The sequence below is a fragment of the Sander vitreus genome, chromosome 15, assembly GCF_031162955.1.
Source record: "Sander vitreus isolate 19-12246 chromosome 15, sanVit1, whole genome shotgun sequence".
In the NCBI taxonomy this organism is placed as follows: Eukaryota; Metazoa; Chordata; class Actinopteri; order Perciformes; family Percidae; genus Sander; species Sander vitreus.
In genome coordinates, this window is record NC_135869.1 from 15,399,950 (window position 1) to 15,415,382 (window position 15,433).

Consider the following 15,433-nt stretch of genomic DNA (forward strand, 5'->3'; position numbering starts at 1 on the left):
GTTTTTCTTATAATCTATCCTCAGGATGGATTCAACACAAGCAGACTGTCTGTGAACTTAGAGCAGAGTGGCAGTGCTCCCATGGTGACAGTGTTCATTAGTAATTCTCTAGTGGGCGAGAGAGTGACAAGTACGAGGGGAAAACCGTTTCACCATAACACAGCCACCTCAAAAGGAAAATACCGGTGTTTTTTCACTTTTTGCAACATTTTTTCATTGCACCTGTATTTTACATTATCCACAGGCCATTTGACTTTGCATGGCTTTGTCAGCAATACTTTGGTGTGCCATCCCTTTAACTGAAAGGCTATCTGGTGTCAAGCAGAAAAAAGGAAAAAGCAAACAAGATGACCAAATTATATTGTTCTTCTACATGCTTTGATTATGAATGGTATTGTACTCAAGACTCTCCAGATTAATTGAGATAAATGGAAGCAGGGAATTATATAGTTTAAATAAGATTATGACCCAAGTAGCTGCTAAAAGTAACTAGAAGAAAATGTCACCCCAACAACACACCCCATGGACTGAACAATGTTCTAGGCTGGTCTGCAGAGAAATAACCCAGATGAGCAAAAACTCAAGAGCACCGGTATTATTCTTCAGTCTAGTGCAAAGATAGAAGCTCCTCCAATAAAAAAAAGCTTTACCATTCAGTGAAACAGTAACAACATGCATAGAGCAGATTAAGAGGACTGCAGTTCCAAATGACTGAGACATTCAAACAAAAAACTGTGTGAGCGATAATATCTGGCAACATTAAAATGATCACTGATCCTTTGAGGTGAAAGATTACCAGTTCCTCCAGCTTTGCCAAATGCTACTCAGTTTTATTTAAAACCCCTCAATTCTCTTAAAAGCATCCCAGAAACTTTGAACTCCTACCCTCTTAAAAGATGACTGTACAACATCAAGCCTGCAAATGAGTGTCATAATTATACTTCTGTTTACAACAGAAAGGTATTTATTTGCTTCAGATCTGTTTGGCACTACCACAAAAATAGCATTTCTCAAAATATCCCCAAACCCAATTGCATGAAAGTTATTTATGGCACCCTTGATGAAACATTAAGGCCAACCTGTCGAGTTGAAATGTTTGTTCCAGACCAGACTTATGATTTACCATGGGGAGAGCTAATGTCTTTCAATATCAAGACATGTGCACATGATCATAGATTAAATAAGGTCAACTATATTCAAGACATTTTTGCTTTTGCTTTTCTAAATGACGCTGTGTTAGCCAAAGAGGACGATCTCTTTGAAAGGATTACATTAGAGATAAATCTATTTTTATACATACAAAGGAACAAGACCATGTGCTGAATTTTTACAGATTCTTAAGCTTGGAAAATTGGGACATCGCATGGCTTTATTTTAAACCCTCTGATCTTTGCAGAGCAAGGGGGAATAAGCATGCGGTGTATGGGTGGGGATTTAGGGAGGGGGCGAAAGAACATTGTATCTCGTACAAACTTAACCGTTCAACCATATCACAACAATTGAAACAAACTTAACAAAAACAAATTTGATGTAAAAAAATAAAAGTAAAATTAAACAGTTTGGGGGTGTAACCTGACAGACACATCTATACTTATGAGTGCTTAGACACTCATCTCTTGTCCTGAAGTTGTGTACAGTGTTGCTTCAATGATGGTGCAGTGAAGTTCTTTGACTTGAGAATCCCAGACAAAGCTGCAGTGAGACCAGCTCATTGCCCAGCTGTAAAACTGAACAGCTGCTTGCAAATAAAAAGGTAAAAAGCAGATTCAAACAGTAATCCAGATTCATAATGAACACTGAGCATGATTCTTTATGATTAGATATATTTGATTTTTGCCAAAGAATTGCTTTGCAAGTCAGTACCAAGAAGGATAAATTAAGACTAACTATATTATTCCCTGAGTAATTGCTGTACAAATCTATGTTATTTATTGAACAAGGACCCTCTACAATTTCAGTTATCATTACTTTTACATATCTAAGTTGCACATATCAGTTTGCATTTTCTAAATCCTATAACCACTAGACCAAATGCTAAAATGATACAGTTGCAAGCAATACCGTTTGCACAAATTTCATGCACACACCTAATGATAAGTCATATCTAAAATAAATTACGATGAATCAGTTCACCTCTTGACAAAGGAAAAATTGGCTGCATCCATATAATGCATTTCCCCCAACATTTATATCATACGCTTTGTTTTATGACCAATTTAATCCTTCAAAACCGTTAACATTGCACCACTTACTCTGACATCTTTCAATCTGACTCATACCGTTTCATCCCTGAAATACTCTAAATGATTGTTGCTGGTGTTTCCAGAGCTGACCACATAAAGGACTAATCTAGCTATTTCGGGTCGAGAAATTTGCAAGAGTTAGCAGCGTCGGACTGAGCACTTGGTGAGACCAGTGACGGACGTTTCGAACAACCAAGATAACAGGTCACGATGAACTGCAGCTGCAGTTGTATACCCAGCCATGTCCGATAGTAAAAACAACCCACATACCAGACACACAGCTCAAAATTACCTTCAATACACAGTCTATACAAAGACCTACACCTGATGTACAGTAGAGAGCCAAGGACCATGGCAGGAAACAGTACTACACTGCTTGAGCAACAACAATAATCATTTAAAAAGACAAAAAAACTTTCCTATGGAACAGTAAGTGCAATGTGCTTTGTTTTTATATTGACTGAGAACAAATGATATATATTTTTTAAAAAAGAAATTAAACATCACACTGAAAAGGTTTGCGGAATGGTGAAAGGAGCAAAAGTTCAGACAAAAAAATTTAAATGAACAGACTCATTAAGAAAATCCAACAAGCAATGAGAGGTCTGATCAGTAAATTTCCATAATCACTTCCTCAGCCCCTAATTTGTGCTCTGACCATGCAAGCTCAAACAAAATGCATATTGGCTGACTTAGAGCAATTCTAAATGACCTTGAAAGGAATACTGTCTAATATATCATCAGTTTTAGCCCATGTCAATTTCAAATATCATTTTTCCTGTAATTTATTAATTTCATTTACATATCAAGACTCACTTGTTAAATTAGCATATTTGTGTTGTTGATGTTGCCATATAGTACACACATGGGTCAAAGATTATGTTTGGTTACATTGATTGGGTACAGTTTGTTATTTTTCTTCCATTATTTAATTAGTTGCAGTTTTTACAGTGTATGCAGATTTTAGACTTAGTTAGATTTTTTTATTTCAATCAAACTGTGTTCAATTGTGTTTGTAAAAGTCTGTGGTAGCTTTTGTTGCAACATAAAATAATTTAAACAGAAAAAATTCAAAATAGCGCCAACAAACTTGTATTATTCGGGCGACTTTAAGCTTGTAGTTTTAACTTATTGTTAACTTAAAAACTATTTATTATGATTATTATTATTGCCTCGTATAAAGTATGTTTTGTGTATATTTATGGTTTATTATTTCATTATATTTGCAAGTTTAAAAGATTTTAAGTTTGCCAAAATTGTGGTTACACCATTTCGTTTCTTAAAAAGGGGGACAAACAGAAAAACAGCTTTAGAAGTACGATTTGGAAACGTTCTCCATAGTCAAAGAATGCACTGCTATATTTAACTAATTGAAGTGTATAAACATACATGCTGTGTGCTAGATGTTATGCCTTTACTGCCTGTGTTCTGTTTGTCTTGTTAAATGAAAATCTTTTAATTATTTAATCTAATCACAGTCTTGTTTTTTCAACCACTCTGTGAACCCCTGAGACATGGGACAGCCCCTGTAGCAAGGCTTTGGTCCATTTGAGGGTCCAGCAACTAGCCAGGAACAAAGGGGGTGTCCTAGGTTTGATATGCTCACAAAAAGCTTTCCTGTTTATGCTGATGGATTGAAAAAGATATTAAAAGGGTTCCGTTTCTGTAAACGCATTGTAATACTGAAATCATCTGTATCAATTTCAATACCAATTTGTGCTATTGAAACTAAGCTATTCTTTAGAGCCAAGATGCATTTGGAAACCCAGCCAAGAGCTTCGGCAAAATATTACAGAGCTCAGAAATGCTGCAGGAAGGTTTTCTTGGGAGTCTCTAGGGTAGTAAAGGGGTGAGTGGTCCTTCTGTTTCTCAACCAACTGTATTTTGTGTCTATTTATTTAGAAGAGGGGACGCAGTAACTTAGTGATGTTTTTCTTACATTTTCCTGGAATGGTAGAACAAATCAAAGAGTGAAAATTATCAAAACAGGTTCTGCTGACACCAATGTCAGTGGAAGAAATACAAAATCTCATACTTCCAAACATGACCAAATGAACAATGTCAAAATTGAACAAAGAAAAAAAAATAAAACCTTTCAGTTTAGTCTAGGATATTTATTACTGGGATTTCAGCTGAAGACGCTTGAAAACTTTTTCATGGAATTGTTTAATTATTTGTACTTTACATGCCAGAAAAAAAATAAAATAAAAGTTACAAATATTGAGTGACCCAATTTTTATTGACTGTCAAAACAATATTATTGAATGTTATGACCAAACATTTCTGTCTATACTAAGTTGTTTCCTTACCCTCTTCAGTTAGTTTTATAATAGGTCTTTTTATAAGTAGGCATATATTTTATATTAATTAAATTAATGCAGACTAAGAACTATGCTAAATGGTTTGAGAGTATGACAGAAAGAACGGAATACATCTCGGCTTTAAATATGGTATTTGTAGGTTTTCTACACAGGTCTTCCTGATGTGTTATTTAGAGATATGTTTTAAAAGTATAATTATTACAATTAATTAAAATCACGTTTTTAACCTGAGTTAAAAATGGACAACGGTTTTTGGAATATGATAAAATTAACTTTATTTGAAAACAATGGAATGACTACATTTGACATAAATCAGAGAAATAATAACAGGTAGCAGTGAAAGTCGGCTGTGTAGACGAGATAACTACTCATTGGAATTTCCACTGTTTATTGACGCCAAGGTGGTGCCGCTCACAGCATGGCAACTTCATGTTGCTGCAGTGACTGTGGTCCCTCAAGAGCAACCTGCAAAAGTGAGCACATGCACGTTTATTTCAATGGCTTGTTTGCTTAAGTCATGACTTCCTAGTTGCTAAAAAGTAAGGGCAATTTAGTTGCAATTAATCCCGAGAGGTTTCTTTTTTTCCGAGGACTAAGCACTAAGCACCAGTGATGCATTTACTTTTTGTGTTATCTTGGAGTCAGCACTTACATTTGGGTTATGCTGTGTTTTAGGTCCACAATACATAAAAAAACAACAACTTCTGTTGTCCCAGACCGTCTCACCTTCACACTCGCATGAACGGACCTAAAGTCATCCACACTATCATTATAATAAAGCTCAGCTTTGTTCAATACCCCATCTATCAATAATAAAAAAACAAACAGGAGACGAGAAACCATTACCTTGCTCTTGTTGTTGTCTTGCTCTTCTTCTAAAAGGGAAGCTGTAACTGCACAAGGGACTTCTTCCCAACAAAATGTTGATATGCTAAACCTTCCCATTATGCAACTTTGACTGTCATTGTTTTGTTTGTTTTTTACTTTGAGTAAGCACCATTCATAAATGGCGATCAGTTGATCTGTAGGTGCAGTATATTTCTCTTCTACACAATCTTGGGCCAATGGGGCCAAGACTGAGATCCTACTGTGGAAAATATATGGTCCTGCAGCAGACCACCCTGTATGTGCCCCACACAATACAGTGTATTGTCTCAATTCATTCTTTTTATTTTAAAGTTTGCCAACAAACACAGAAAAGTTGGGAGTTACTCACAAATCCAGAGGATCTAGAGCTCTTCGTGCTCATGAAGCACTGAATCCAGGCTTGAGGGCTCCTGGCAGACAGCAGGGCTGGTAAACTCCATCAGGTATTCACAGCGACTGGGCTCTGAGGTCGATGTCAAAACTGTCTCCTTTCCACATGTTAACTTAATCTGAAGGACAAAGAATATCAATTTTCTGTGCTTTGTCGAATGGCAAACATTAATGGGCTCAGGGCTGATTGGCGGAGACTCACTGTGGTGGATCTGTTAGGGCCTTGCCAGCACCCTGTTCCATGTTCATACTTCATTATAGAATAAGGGTTATCCTCAGGACCTGCCCATTGTCCCCATGTACTACAGAAAGCAAATGATGGAAAGTATAGGACGAGTCACTTATGGATAAAAAAAAGAAACACAAAATACTAAGAAAAAACACAGATATTCTCTTACCCAAGGTTAGTTTCTGATCCTCCATACTTGGGTTTCTGGGATACTCTGTTGAACGGACAGAGCCTGTAGATGTACCTGAAACCAAAACATTAACTTAGTCCTTCAGAAGTAGGAACTTATAATAATTAATAAATACAAGACATTTTCTTCCAAGTCTGCACATACTCGCTAGAAGTCAACTCATAACACTGGCTATAGAGGTAGGCAAACTCAGCAGTGGGTCCAAAGTCGAAGGAGATTTCCTTCTCAAGGTTCCTGCAGACAGAAAGCAAATCCAAAATGTAATCTTCTTGAACTAACATCACACTGCAACAAAATAATCCTTTGTAGCTGCTGAAAGTTAGACTGCAGTTGTGGTTACAAACACTGATTGCATTACTGCTCCTTCCGAGTTATTCCGAGTACTTACTTGATCTGATCATCAACTTCCCGAAGAGCTCTCTCAGCCTCATCAAATGCATCCCTGGCTTTCTGAGCAGCTGGGAATCACAATGTACAGAATAAAAATAAACCCATAAAAGTAAATTCAGTCCTAACCCATAGCTACATGTGCTTACATACGTACAAAAAGCCTGTTAATGGTTTTGATAAAAGGCAAGCAATAGACCTCTGTCATATAAAAGCATCACATCTGTTCAATAAATCACATTGTTCTTCTGAAAAACAATTTATTTCCGCTACCAGAAGGAGTGTTCAGTTTCAAGTTAGCACATTCAAATTCAAACTAATAGGTATGCAGTCACTCACATCTGTGCTTTTTTCTGTTAGTATTTCACAGCGTGACTCACTAATAGCTGAGGACTGGCTGAGTCACTCACTTTCATACACACTTACCATCAATAAGGTTCTGTGTTTCTTGGTCGTAGGGTGGCATAGTCCCCTCATCTTCGTCATCCTTCTTTTCTTGGGTCTGCATCGTAGGAGGGCTCTGCATATCAAACACAGATAAGCGTGACTTACTAAAATAAACTTGAGTCATTCAGCATACGCTGATGGAGAAATACAGTGGGATTACTTTATAGTCATCATCTGGGTCATCATCTTCGTCCTCTTCATCATCATCCTCTTCGTCATCTGGGATGTCCTCTTCAGGGTACTGCTCAGACTCATTGTCCCTCATCTCCGCCGGTGGAGTCTCCACTGGTGCTGGGCTGTCTGCGTTGGCCTGATGCACAGAAAGCTGCACATTTAGAAGAGCTGAGGCTTTTCACACATGGAACTTATTGGAATAATCATCAGGTTTTTACCTCTGATATGTATTTTTCTTTGATGTTAATCCAAACAGACTCAAATGCTACGGCGTCCACTTTGTCCACTCCTCCCAACAGTCCCTGTATAAACCAAAGACAAAATTCATATTCAATATGCTGCGTTTTAAACTGCACCTGTTACGTTAAATAAAACGCATGATTACATTCACATGAACCGGCACAGCGCGGCAGTAAAAAGAACGGTTATGTTGGAAGTCTTTGGAAATCTATCTGTAATGTCGTTTAGGTATGAGGATGTGTCGCTTCGTTCTCTTCTCAGGAGAATTAATCCACTATATCTTTGCATGTTTTCACTGCTATATTAATGTTCTGAATGTCAAGTACAGCCCCTTTAACATTAGTGTTTTATAAGGAACAATACAAAAGAAAACATTTACCTGAGCCTCTGCTTCTGTGAACGAAACATCTGAATCTGGGTCGAGCTCAGAGTGGGACAGAAGCTCATCCACTGAGACACTGAAACAAAACAGAAATAAATCATTCACTGAGTTATGGTAACAACAAGGCCAGCTACAAAAACACTAAGTTACTACCACACTAATGATAAGTTTACATGTGAAAGGAATGAACATAAAAAAAAGAAAGAGAGTCTATTCTCAGAAATTTGGTCCTATAGACTGCCATCAGGGTTTAATTCTTCAACAAGACAACTTAGGAAAAAAAGTAGGGCTGTCAGCATTAACACGTTAATCGCGATGCGATTAAGGGCCGAGCATAATGCGTTAATTTTTATTTATTTTTTTAAATCGCATGCCGCCGTTTATAAATTTACATTTTGCCTAACAGGCTACTATTTTGATCCTTTGCCATACTTCCTCGTAACAACACATCCTGCTGCTGCAGGCTGCAGGCATGATGGAGAAAGACAGCAGCAACACAATTCTGAATGGCGCTTTTTATTTTCCAAAACTCCCGGACGGGTCGAAAGCCATATGCACATTGTGTAAAGCCGAATTAAAATATCACGAAGCACGTCACACTTGAGCTACCACCTACGAGCTAAGCATAGTAGTACAGTTAACGTGACTCAGGTTGATGCTAGCAGGCTCAGGCAGGGCACTATTTTGGAGAGTGCTACTTGCCGACCTGCAGATGAAACCAAATCCAAAAAGATTACTACCGCTCTTCCAAAATGGGTGGCAACTAACTGCAGACCTGTCAGCATCGTAGAAGTCTCGGGTCTTAAAGACTACGGTTGGCGTGTTCTGACCCGTCTTATACATTGCCGTCGAGGGGGACAGTAGTTTCATGCATACACAGCCTGTATGACACGGAGAAAGCAACCCAACTGGAACTGCTGCTGCTTGCTGTGATGCAAGGTGATCACTGGACGTCAGTGAGTAATCAAAATTTTTTAGGAGTTACTGCACACTATTTTGACTCTAGATTCAAATGTGTGACTAGATTCACACATTTTTCTTGTGTTTACAGTAAATAAATAATAAACAAATACAAATCTTGAAATCAAGTTCATAAAGTCACTTTCTTTGCATTCATTTGATTCCCAATCAAGATACACTGGCTGGAACGGCTTTCCATTGTTAATATGTACTTAAAAACTGTTCTGAAATGCAAAATAATACAATTTTAATCATAAATAAACATGCGATTAATCGCGATTAAAAAAAATGAATCGTTTGACAGCCCTAAAAAAAAGAAAAGGCTAAATAAACTATCGCTCCAGATTTATAAATGCTGCATTTCTTCTTTGCACTATTGTATTTAACTTTTAAAGTTGTCTGTGGTAAGATTCACAACACTGTCTTCCCTCATTATGGGTGCTAATCATTCTGGAAGGTGCTGATACTCACAAGCCATCTGCATCATCATCTAGTTCAAGAAACACCTCAGCCTTTCTAGCCTTGTCCTTCTCCATTTGAATAACAGCCTTTTGATCTGAAACAACAATTTTAATTTTGAGTTATCAGTACGTCTGACGACACACGTTACATACAGTGTTATTACATGTTTTGAAAAAATGTTTAACGTCAGGCCTGAAGTCTTGCATCATCAGTGAATTTGTTTGAGTACTACTATTGTATGTGGCATCAAGGCAACTTAGTCTAGCTAAGCAAATGTTAATAAGAGAGACTATACCATCTGTAATGTAATGCTCTGTACAAACAGTAGATGGTGATATGCTTTCACATCCTTATTTACCTTCCCAGGCCTTCAGGTGGCGTTCTTTGGCCTCTTTCTCTGGCTGCTCTGCAGTCTCTTTCACAGTTCTCAGAGCCTCCACCCTCTTTTCAAAATCATTCTTACTGAGCTGAACATCTGCATATTTGGCCTGTTGAGACAAATCAAAATAATACAATAATAACAAATTTAAGATCTACACAATACCTGAAAACTCTATTCAATTTACGAAACAACGTCTTAACATATATTCCAGAGAAAACAACTGTCAGATGCAACAACAACAGCAGGTCACATAATAAGCTACAGTAACGATGAAATGAAACCGGAAAGAATAACTAATCTGCCACCTAAAGCCTCACAACAACACATCTTTTTTAATCTAAAATTAGCTTAATTTTGTGTGTGTTTTACATGTGCCTTAAGATGGCCAGCCAGCGTCTAGTTTCTGGATGTGAACCAGGCCCATTAAGAGTAAATGAGTAGGATGTGCTCAACATTTGGTCACTCCTACTACTGCTTTCAGTTTTTCTGTGTATAATAGGCAAAACATAGGTGACATATAGGGCTGGGCAATATATCGTTATCATATCGATATGAGGCTAGATATCGTCTTAAATTGTGGATATTGTATTATGACACAAGTGTTGTCTTTTCCTGGTTTTAAAGGCTACATTACAGTAAAGTGATGTAATTTTATGAACTTACCAGATTGTTCTAGCTGTTGTATTATTTGCCTTTCCCCACTAAAGCGTGATTTATGGTCCTGCGGAGGTTCCACGCAGAGCTTTCGCCAGTGGCCTGAAGTTTATACTTGTACGTTGGTGTGCGCGTCAATCTCTTTAAGAGAATAGCAGGGCCGGCATGTGTGTGTGCGTGGGGAGTGTGATAGAGCGAGTGAGAGAGTAACGGCGATTAGATTTGTACCCCGTTTACACGTACATTATTTTGAAAAACGGAGAGATTTCCCTTCATCTGTGCCCTTCCTTTACACTAAAACGGAGAATTCGCCTCTGAAAATGATTCTTTCTAAAAACTCCAGACCAGAGTGGAGATTTTGGAAAACTTTGTTTTGAGATTTAGGCAGCCGAGGAAGTGAGGAAGAGAAGAGAGAGGAAGTGATTTGTTGCTGTTGTTGCTATATTTCGGGATTCTGATTGGCTAACGTGGGCTTGAGCTTCTCGTTACACTGCCACCTACAGGTTTGGCATGCTCTTGATGGCATATACACGGGTACGTGTAAACGAACCCTTTTCTGAAAACTGACAGCTGTGCACGATGTTATTTTTGAAAACGGAGAGGTTGAAATGTCCGTTTATGAAAATAGTTGGCCACGTGTAAACGTAGCATTGGAGTGAGTAGCAACTCTAGAAGCATAGTGAGACTACGTACGTAGCCACGGTGTAGATTTAACGCAGAAGCATAAACCACGCTTTAGTCATTATATCCACTGGTGATTATTTATCAAAAATCTCAGTGTTATTATTTTGTATAAGCACCAATTGTCAACCCTACAATATCGCCGCAATATCGATATTGTGGTATTTGGTCAATAATATCGTGATATTTGATTTTGTCCATATTGCCCAGCTCTAGTGACGCAACTAGATATGCAACAGTTGGCGTAGACACCTTCAAACATTTCTACTAACATGTCAGTATCTCTGTATAACAACATATTTGACAATGTCACAATCAATGTTTCAGAGCTCTCTTAATTATTACACAAACAAATACCAAAGGTTTTCTTGTCATTCACACCTTCTTATCCTCTAGGGCCCTCTTGGCCTCCTGGATAAGTTGTTGTTTAAGCAGAAAGCCCTCCTTAGCGATCTCTGCCATCTTCTGCAGGCTCTCCCTTTCTTTGCGCCCCAACTCCCTGCAATCACACATGATATAAAGAAACTACTCAACAAAAACAAAACATTTACATTTTCTGGAAACTAAATGTGTATTTAAGCACATGTATAGGATCTATGGAGAAGCCAGGCTTAAGACTATGAAGCATGCTTAAATTATTAGCATTATAACCCAAAAACATCCCCACCTGCAGGTGTTCTGACAGGCAGCACCACTGTTGTACTCATCGGTTGTGTCACAGCAGTCTGTCCCAAGAAACACAGGCGTTTAACAAAACCCTGCCCACACAACACATCTGAAAAGAAATAGTCAGCAAAGTTTAAAACTCATACCACAGATTCCGTCATTGATGCGGGAGGAAGGGATGAAGCCTGGTCGGAAACCTGCATTAGTGCAGTGGAAGCTGCCATTGGGACAAGCAGCAGTGCCTGCAAATAAATGTGTTATTACTGTAGATATACAACGGCTGCTGGATATTGTCATGACCTTGCAAAGGGAGAATTATCAGAATGAGCTTTAATGGCCAAGTATGTGTGCGTTAGGCCTGCACGATTCGGGGAAAAATATGAATCACAATTTTTTAGCTTAGAATTGATATCAAGATTTTCTGCCACGATTTTTTTCTCACGAAGCGTAATGTTTATTGCACACATGAACCATGACAAAACAAAACAAATTGGCAGTACCAAAAAGATTTTTTTTTGGCACCTATAGCACATTGCGCATCACCACAAGCCTGTAAACATAGAGGCTTCAATGAAGAGAAGGGAGAGCATTGCAGCGCTTTAAAACCTTTTTTATACAGTTTAAAACTCACAGAAGAAAGTAGTAGCGTTTGTGATGCAGTTGGCTCGTAAAATGAAATGAGAATCAAAGTCATTAAAAAAAATAAAAATATCGAAGTTATTTAAAAATTAAATCGTGAACAGGGTGAATCGAGATTTTAGAACGATTAATCGTGCAGGCCTAGTGTGTGTACACACATACAAGGACTTTGAAGAAATGTGTGTTGCTCCTAACGTACACACAGAAATAGACATATGGCTAAAAACAAGAACAACAAAGCTGAAGGTAAACAAACAACCCTACAAACAATAACTACTATAACTATTAGACTAGGTATATATAAATATATATTAAAAAGTATCACATATATATATAAAACACCACAATGGAATTTGTAAAGCGTAATAGTGCAATAGTGCAGAGTGCAAAGGGTGCTGGAATAAATATGGGATGATTAATGTAACAGGTTTCTTTATATACATGAGGTAGGTGGATATGACAGTATATACAGTGATGTTTCGATTTCTATAGAGTGATTATATTACCATGTTAAAGAACAGTGAATATTTGAACTATGAAATATATAATTTATTGGTAAAGTGGATGCTTGGTATCATAGGGTTATAGCAGTGATTTTCCTGGCACTATGGACTGGTATTTACTGTTCATTAATTCATTATACAGACTAAGAAGGGCTTCTACACATTTATTAGTAACTACTTTGTTTAATTCAGTGAATTATGGGGAAGAAAAATAGTACTAGACTAGTACAGGAGTCTCCAGCATGAAGGAAATACGCACCTGGCTCATCAGAGCCGTCTTGGCAGTCACAGTAGTCATCATTCACTCTGTCAAAGGGAATATTGCGGGAGCCATCCAGGCAAGTAAAAGGTTTGTCTTCTTCATAGAACTGCCGTTCTTAGAAGTTGAACAGAAGAAGCGGGTCAGTGCTATGACAGCTTTAAAACTACAGGAACCCATTGTGAACTTTCATCCTAGCGCAAAATATACAACTGTACTCATATAACTAACTGTCTTATTGTAGTTGTGATTAACTTAAATGCTTACTTGACAAAGGGACACCGCGAGGGCGTTGGACTTCCACCGCTGAGACTCCTCCTGAGACACCTAGCAGCAGCAGCAACAGCAGAATGTACTGACAGCACATCATGATGGGGCGTGCTCCACACTGGGTCAGTATTTAGCAAGATTCAGCTGCACCGGGAACCGCCTCAATCACACAGATTTTGCAGTTTAATACAAGAAGCACTCTGTCACAACTATTAACATGCCATGACAAGGACGAGAGCGTTATAAAACACAACATTGACAAAACTGCGCCCGTTCTTACGTAGGCCTATTTCGACAAATAATGTACAACAGCGTCTTGTCAACGTAACGTTAGCCGAGAGCTAACAAATGAATGCTATCTAGCCAATTTAGCTAAAGCTTTTGCTATAAGCAACCCATACATTAACAAAATACCAAGAGTACGTATGTTGTTACAATAACATCACAAAACATTACAATACTATAAGGTTAATAAAGTGGGTAAAGTAAAATGAAACGTTTTCTTAGAACAAGCTAATGATTATTACCAGTAAAATACGCCACCTAGTTCCGTGGTGTCAGAGCGCATGCGTATATCCCTCTGTCATGTTTCACTCTGATTGGACGACGCTTTGTTTAGCCCCTGTGATTGGTGGAGAGCCATGGCACCCGTCTGAAGTAGAGGATTCTGGGGAGGATGCAGCCATCTCATGCCAGAGCCAGTTTTTTACATCCATGGAGCCAGACAGGTGCAGGCGTTTTCTTATCCATGGGTTCAGGTAGTCATAACTCTTTGCACCGTCATCCTTACACCATAATTAATAACGGCGTAAAAACTAACGAGTAGGTAACGTTCAAGTGGACAGATATTATTTTAAAACTACCACTATCATTACAATGTATCTAAAAACTAGTATAAATGTATTTAACAACCAAGGGGCGTTGCCTGCAATATCCAGTTAATAATACAGTCTTGCTGGTCTTGCTACAAAAATAAGATTTGGCTACCAGCCCCTGGATAAATAACAATATAATACATATAAACAAGTATGCTGACACTTGATTTGCTAACAAACCACCTAACAGTGGACAAGCATACAAGGAAACTGTAATAACCGCAAACATGACAACTGTATTGCATTTAATTTAAAAATCTTACTTTATTTGTATTTTTAACACACTTTACAGTACCGAACAGTGAAATAAAAGAAAAATATACTGATATACTATAATATTATTTTATATATAGATGTTTGCTTATTAAATGCATTTATTCACAAAATGAAACCTCAGCTCTGTTAAGAGGAAAAAACTTTCATAAAAATAATATAAAAAATAACTTGGACACATTTTACACATTACAGCAAGATCATTTACAAATATTACAATCATTTCATGTTGTTTTTTCCCTTGAATAATCTTTCTTACTCGTGAATAAACACATGAATTAAAGCCCAGAGAGTTATTCACAGAGGGAGTCAGTCTGCGACAAAGTAACCTGACAGCAACCCAGATGGGGACCAAAGTTACTAACAAATTGAGGTGGTGATAGTACTAGAGATGGCCAAGTTAGATAAGGACACATTTATTTCCTTTGATCATGTCACATCCTGTGACTACATCAGCTTACATTTGACTTTATCAGTCAAATTAGTTCAATCTCACATTGACTATTAATAGAGAATGACTAGTTTGTTTGATTATGTCTCTGGAAAAGGGATTAACATTGACTACTGCACAATGACGGTTTGTGATTTGGCCCAATGGAATATAATCAACAGGTGACTGCCAATGACCAAACCACCAGCACAGACTGTACACTACCTGAAACACACTGTCTGCCTTAAAACCTGGCGAAATAAAGTGCTGGTACAAATATAGTTGATTTTAACAATAGATGTGGACAATTAAAAAAATTTCAGCACAAGTGAGCGAAAACATAACCAGAGAATGAAAAGGTGATGATGTGGCCTGCAGTGTTTTAGTGGTTCACTTAACAACCTCAAGTGGTTATTTGTCAACCATTATGACTTGGATAAATTTATAATTTACAACCCAATATTACAATATATACAAGAATGATAATGCTTATAGCTATATCATCAATA

At 37.7% G+C, this 15,433-nt stretch overlaps 1 protein-coding gene across 1 annotated transcript; it reads right to left on the reverse strand.

Annotated features, from left to right (window-relative positions):
• Positions 1 to 4,822: 4,822 nt before the first annotated feature.
• On the reverse strand, positions 4,823 to 13,946 carry prkcsh (PRKCSH beta subunit of glucosidase II). Its single transcript, XM_078269839.1, has 18 exons — positions 13,874 to 13,946; positions 13,344 to 13,506; positions 13,077 to 13,193; positions 11,822 to 11,917; positions 11,677 to 11,734; positions 11,391 to 11,508; positions 9,651 to 9,780; positions 9,302 to 9,386; positions 7,868 to 7,946; positions 7,467 to 7,550; positions 7,235 to 7,384; positions 7,054 to 7,147; positions 6,629 to 6,698; positions 6,385 to 6,474; positions 6,220 to 6,294; positions 6,024 to 6,123; positions 5,781 to 5,940; positions 4,823 to 5,029 (listed from the first exon to the last, which is right to left on the reverse strand). Exons 2-17 carry the CDS (start codon positions 13,444 to 13,446, stop codon positions 5,794 to 5,796), a joined length of 1,596 nt encoding a protein of 531 aa, XP_078125965.1. The 5' UTR covers positions 13,447 to 13,506; positions 13,874 to 13,946; the 3' UTR covers positions 4,823 to 5,029; positions 5,781 to 5,793.
• Positions 13,947 to 15,433: the final 1,487 nt, after the last annotated feature.

Bases quoted from the DNA above. Each gene is read 5' to 3' on its own strand.
- prkcsh (XM_078269839.1), bottom strand. From the start codon at position 13,446: ATGATGTGCTGTCAGTACATTCTGCTGTTGCTGCTGCTGCTAGGTGTC. The intron at 9,387-9,650 runs GTAAATAAGGAT...TTGTTGTTTCAG, and splicing joins CCACCTGAAGGCCTGGGAAG to ATCAAAAGGCTGTTATTCAA. The intron at 7,385-7,466 runs GTAAAAACCTGA...TCTGTGCATCAG, and splicing joins AAGAAAAATACATATCAGAG to GCCAACGCAGACAGCCCAGC.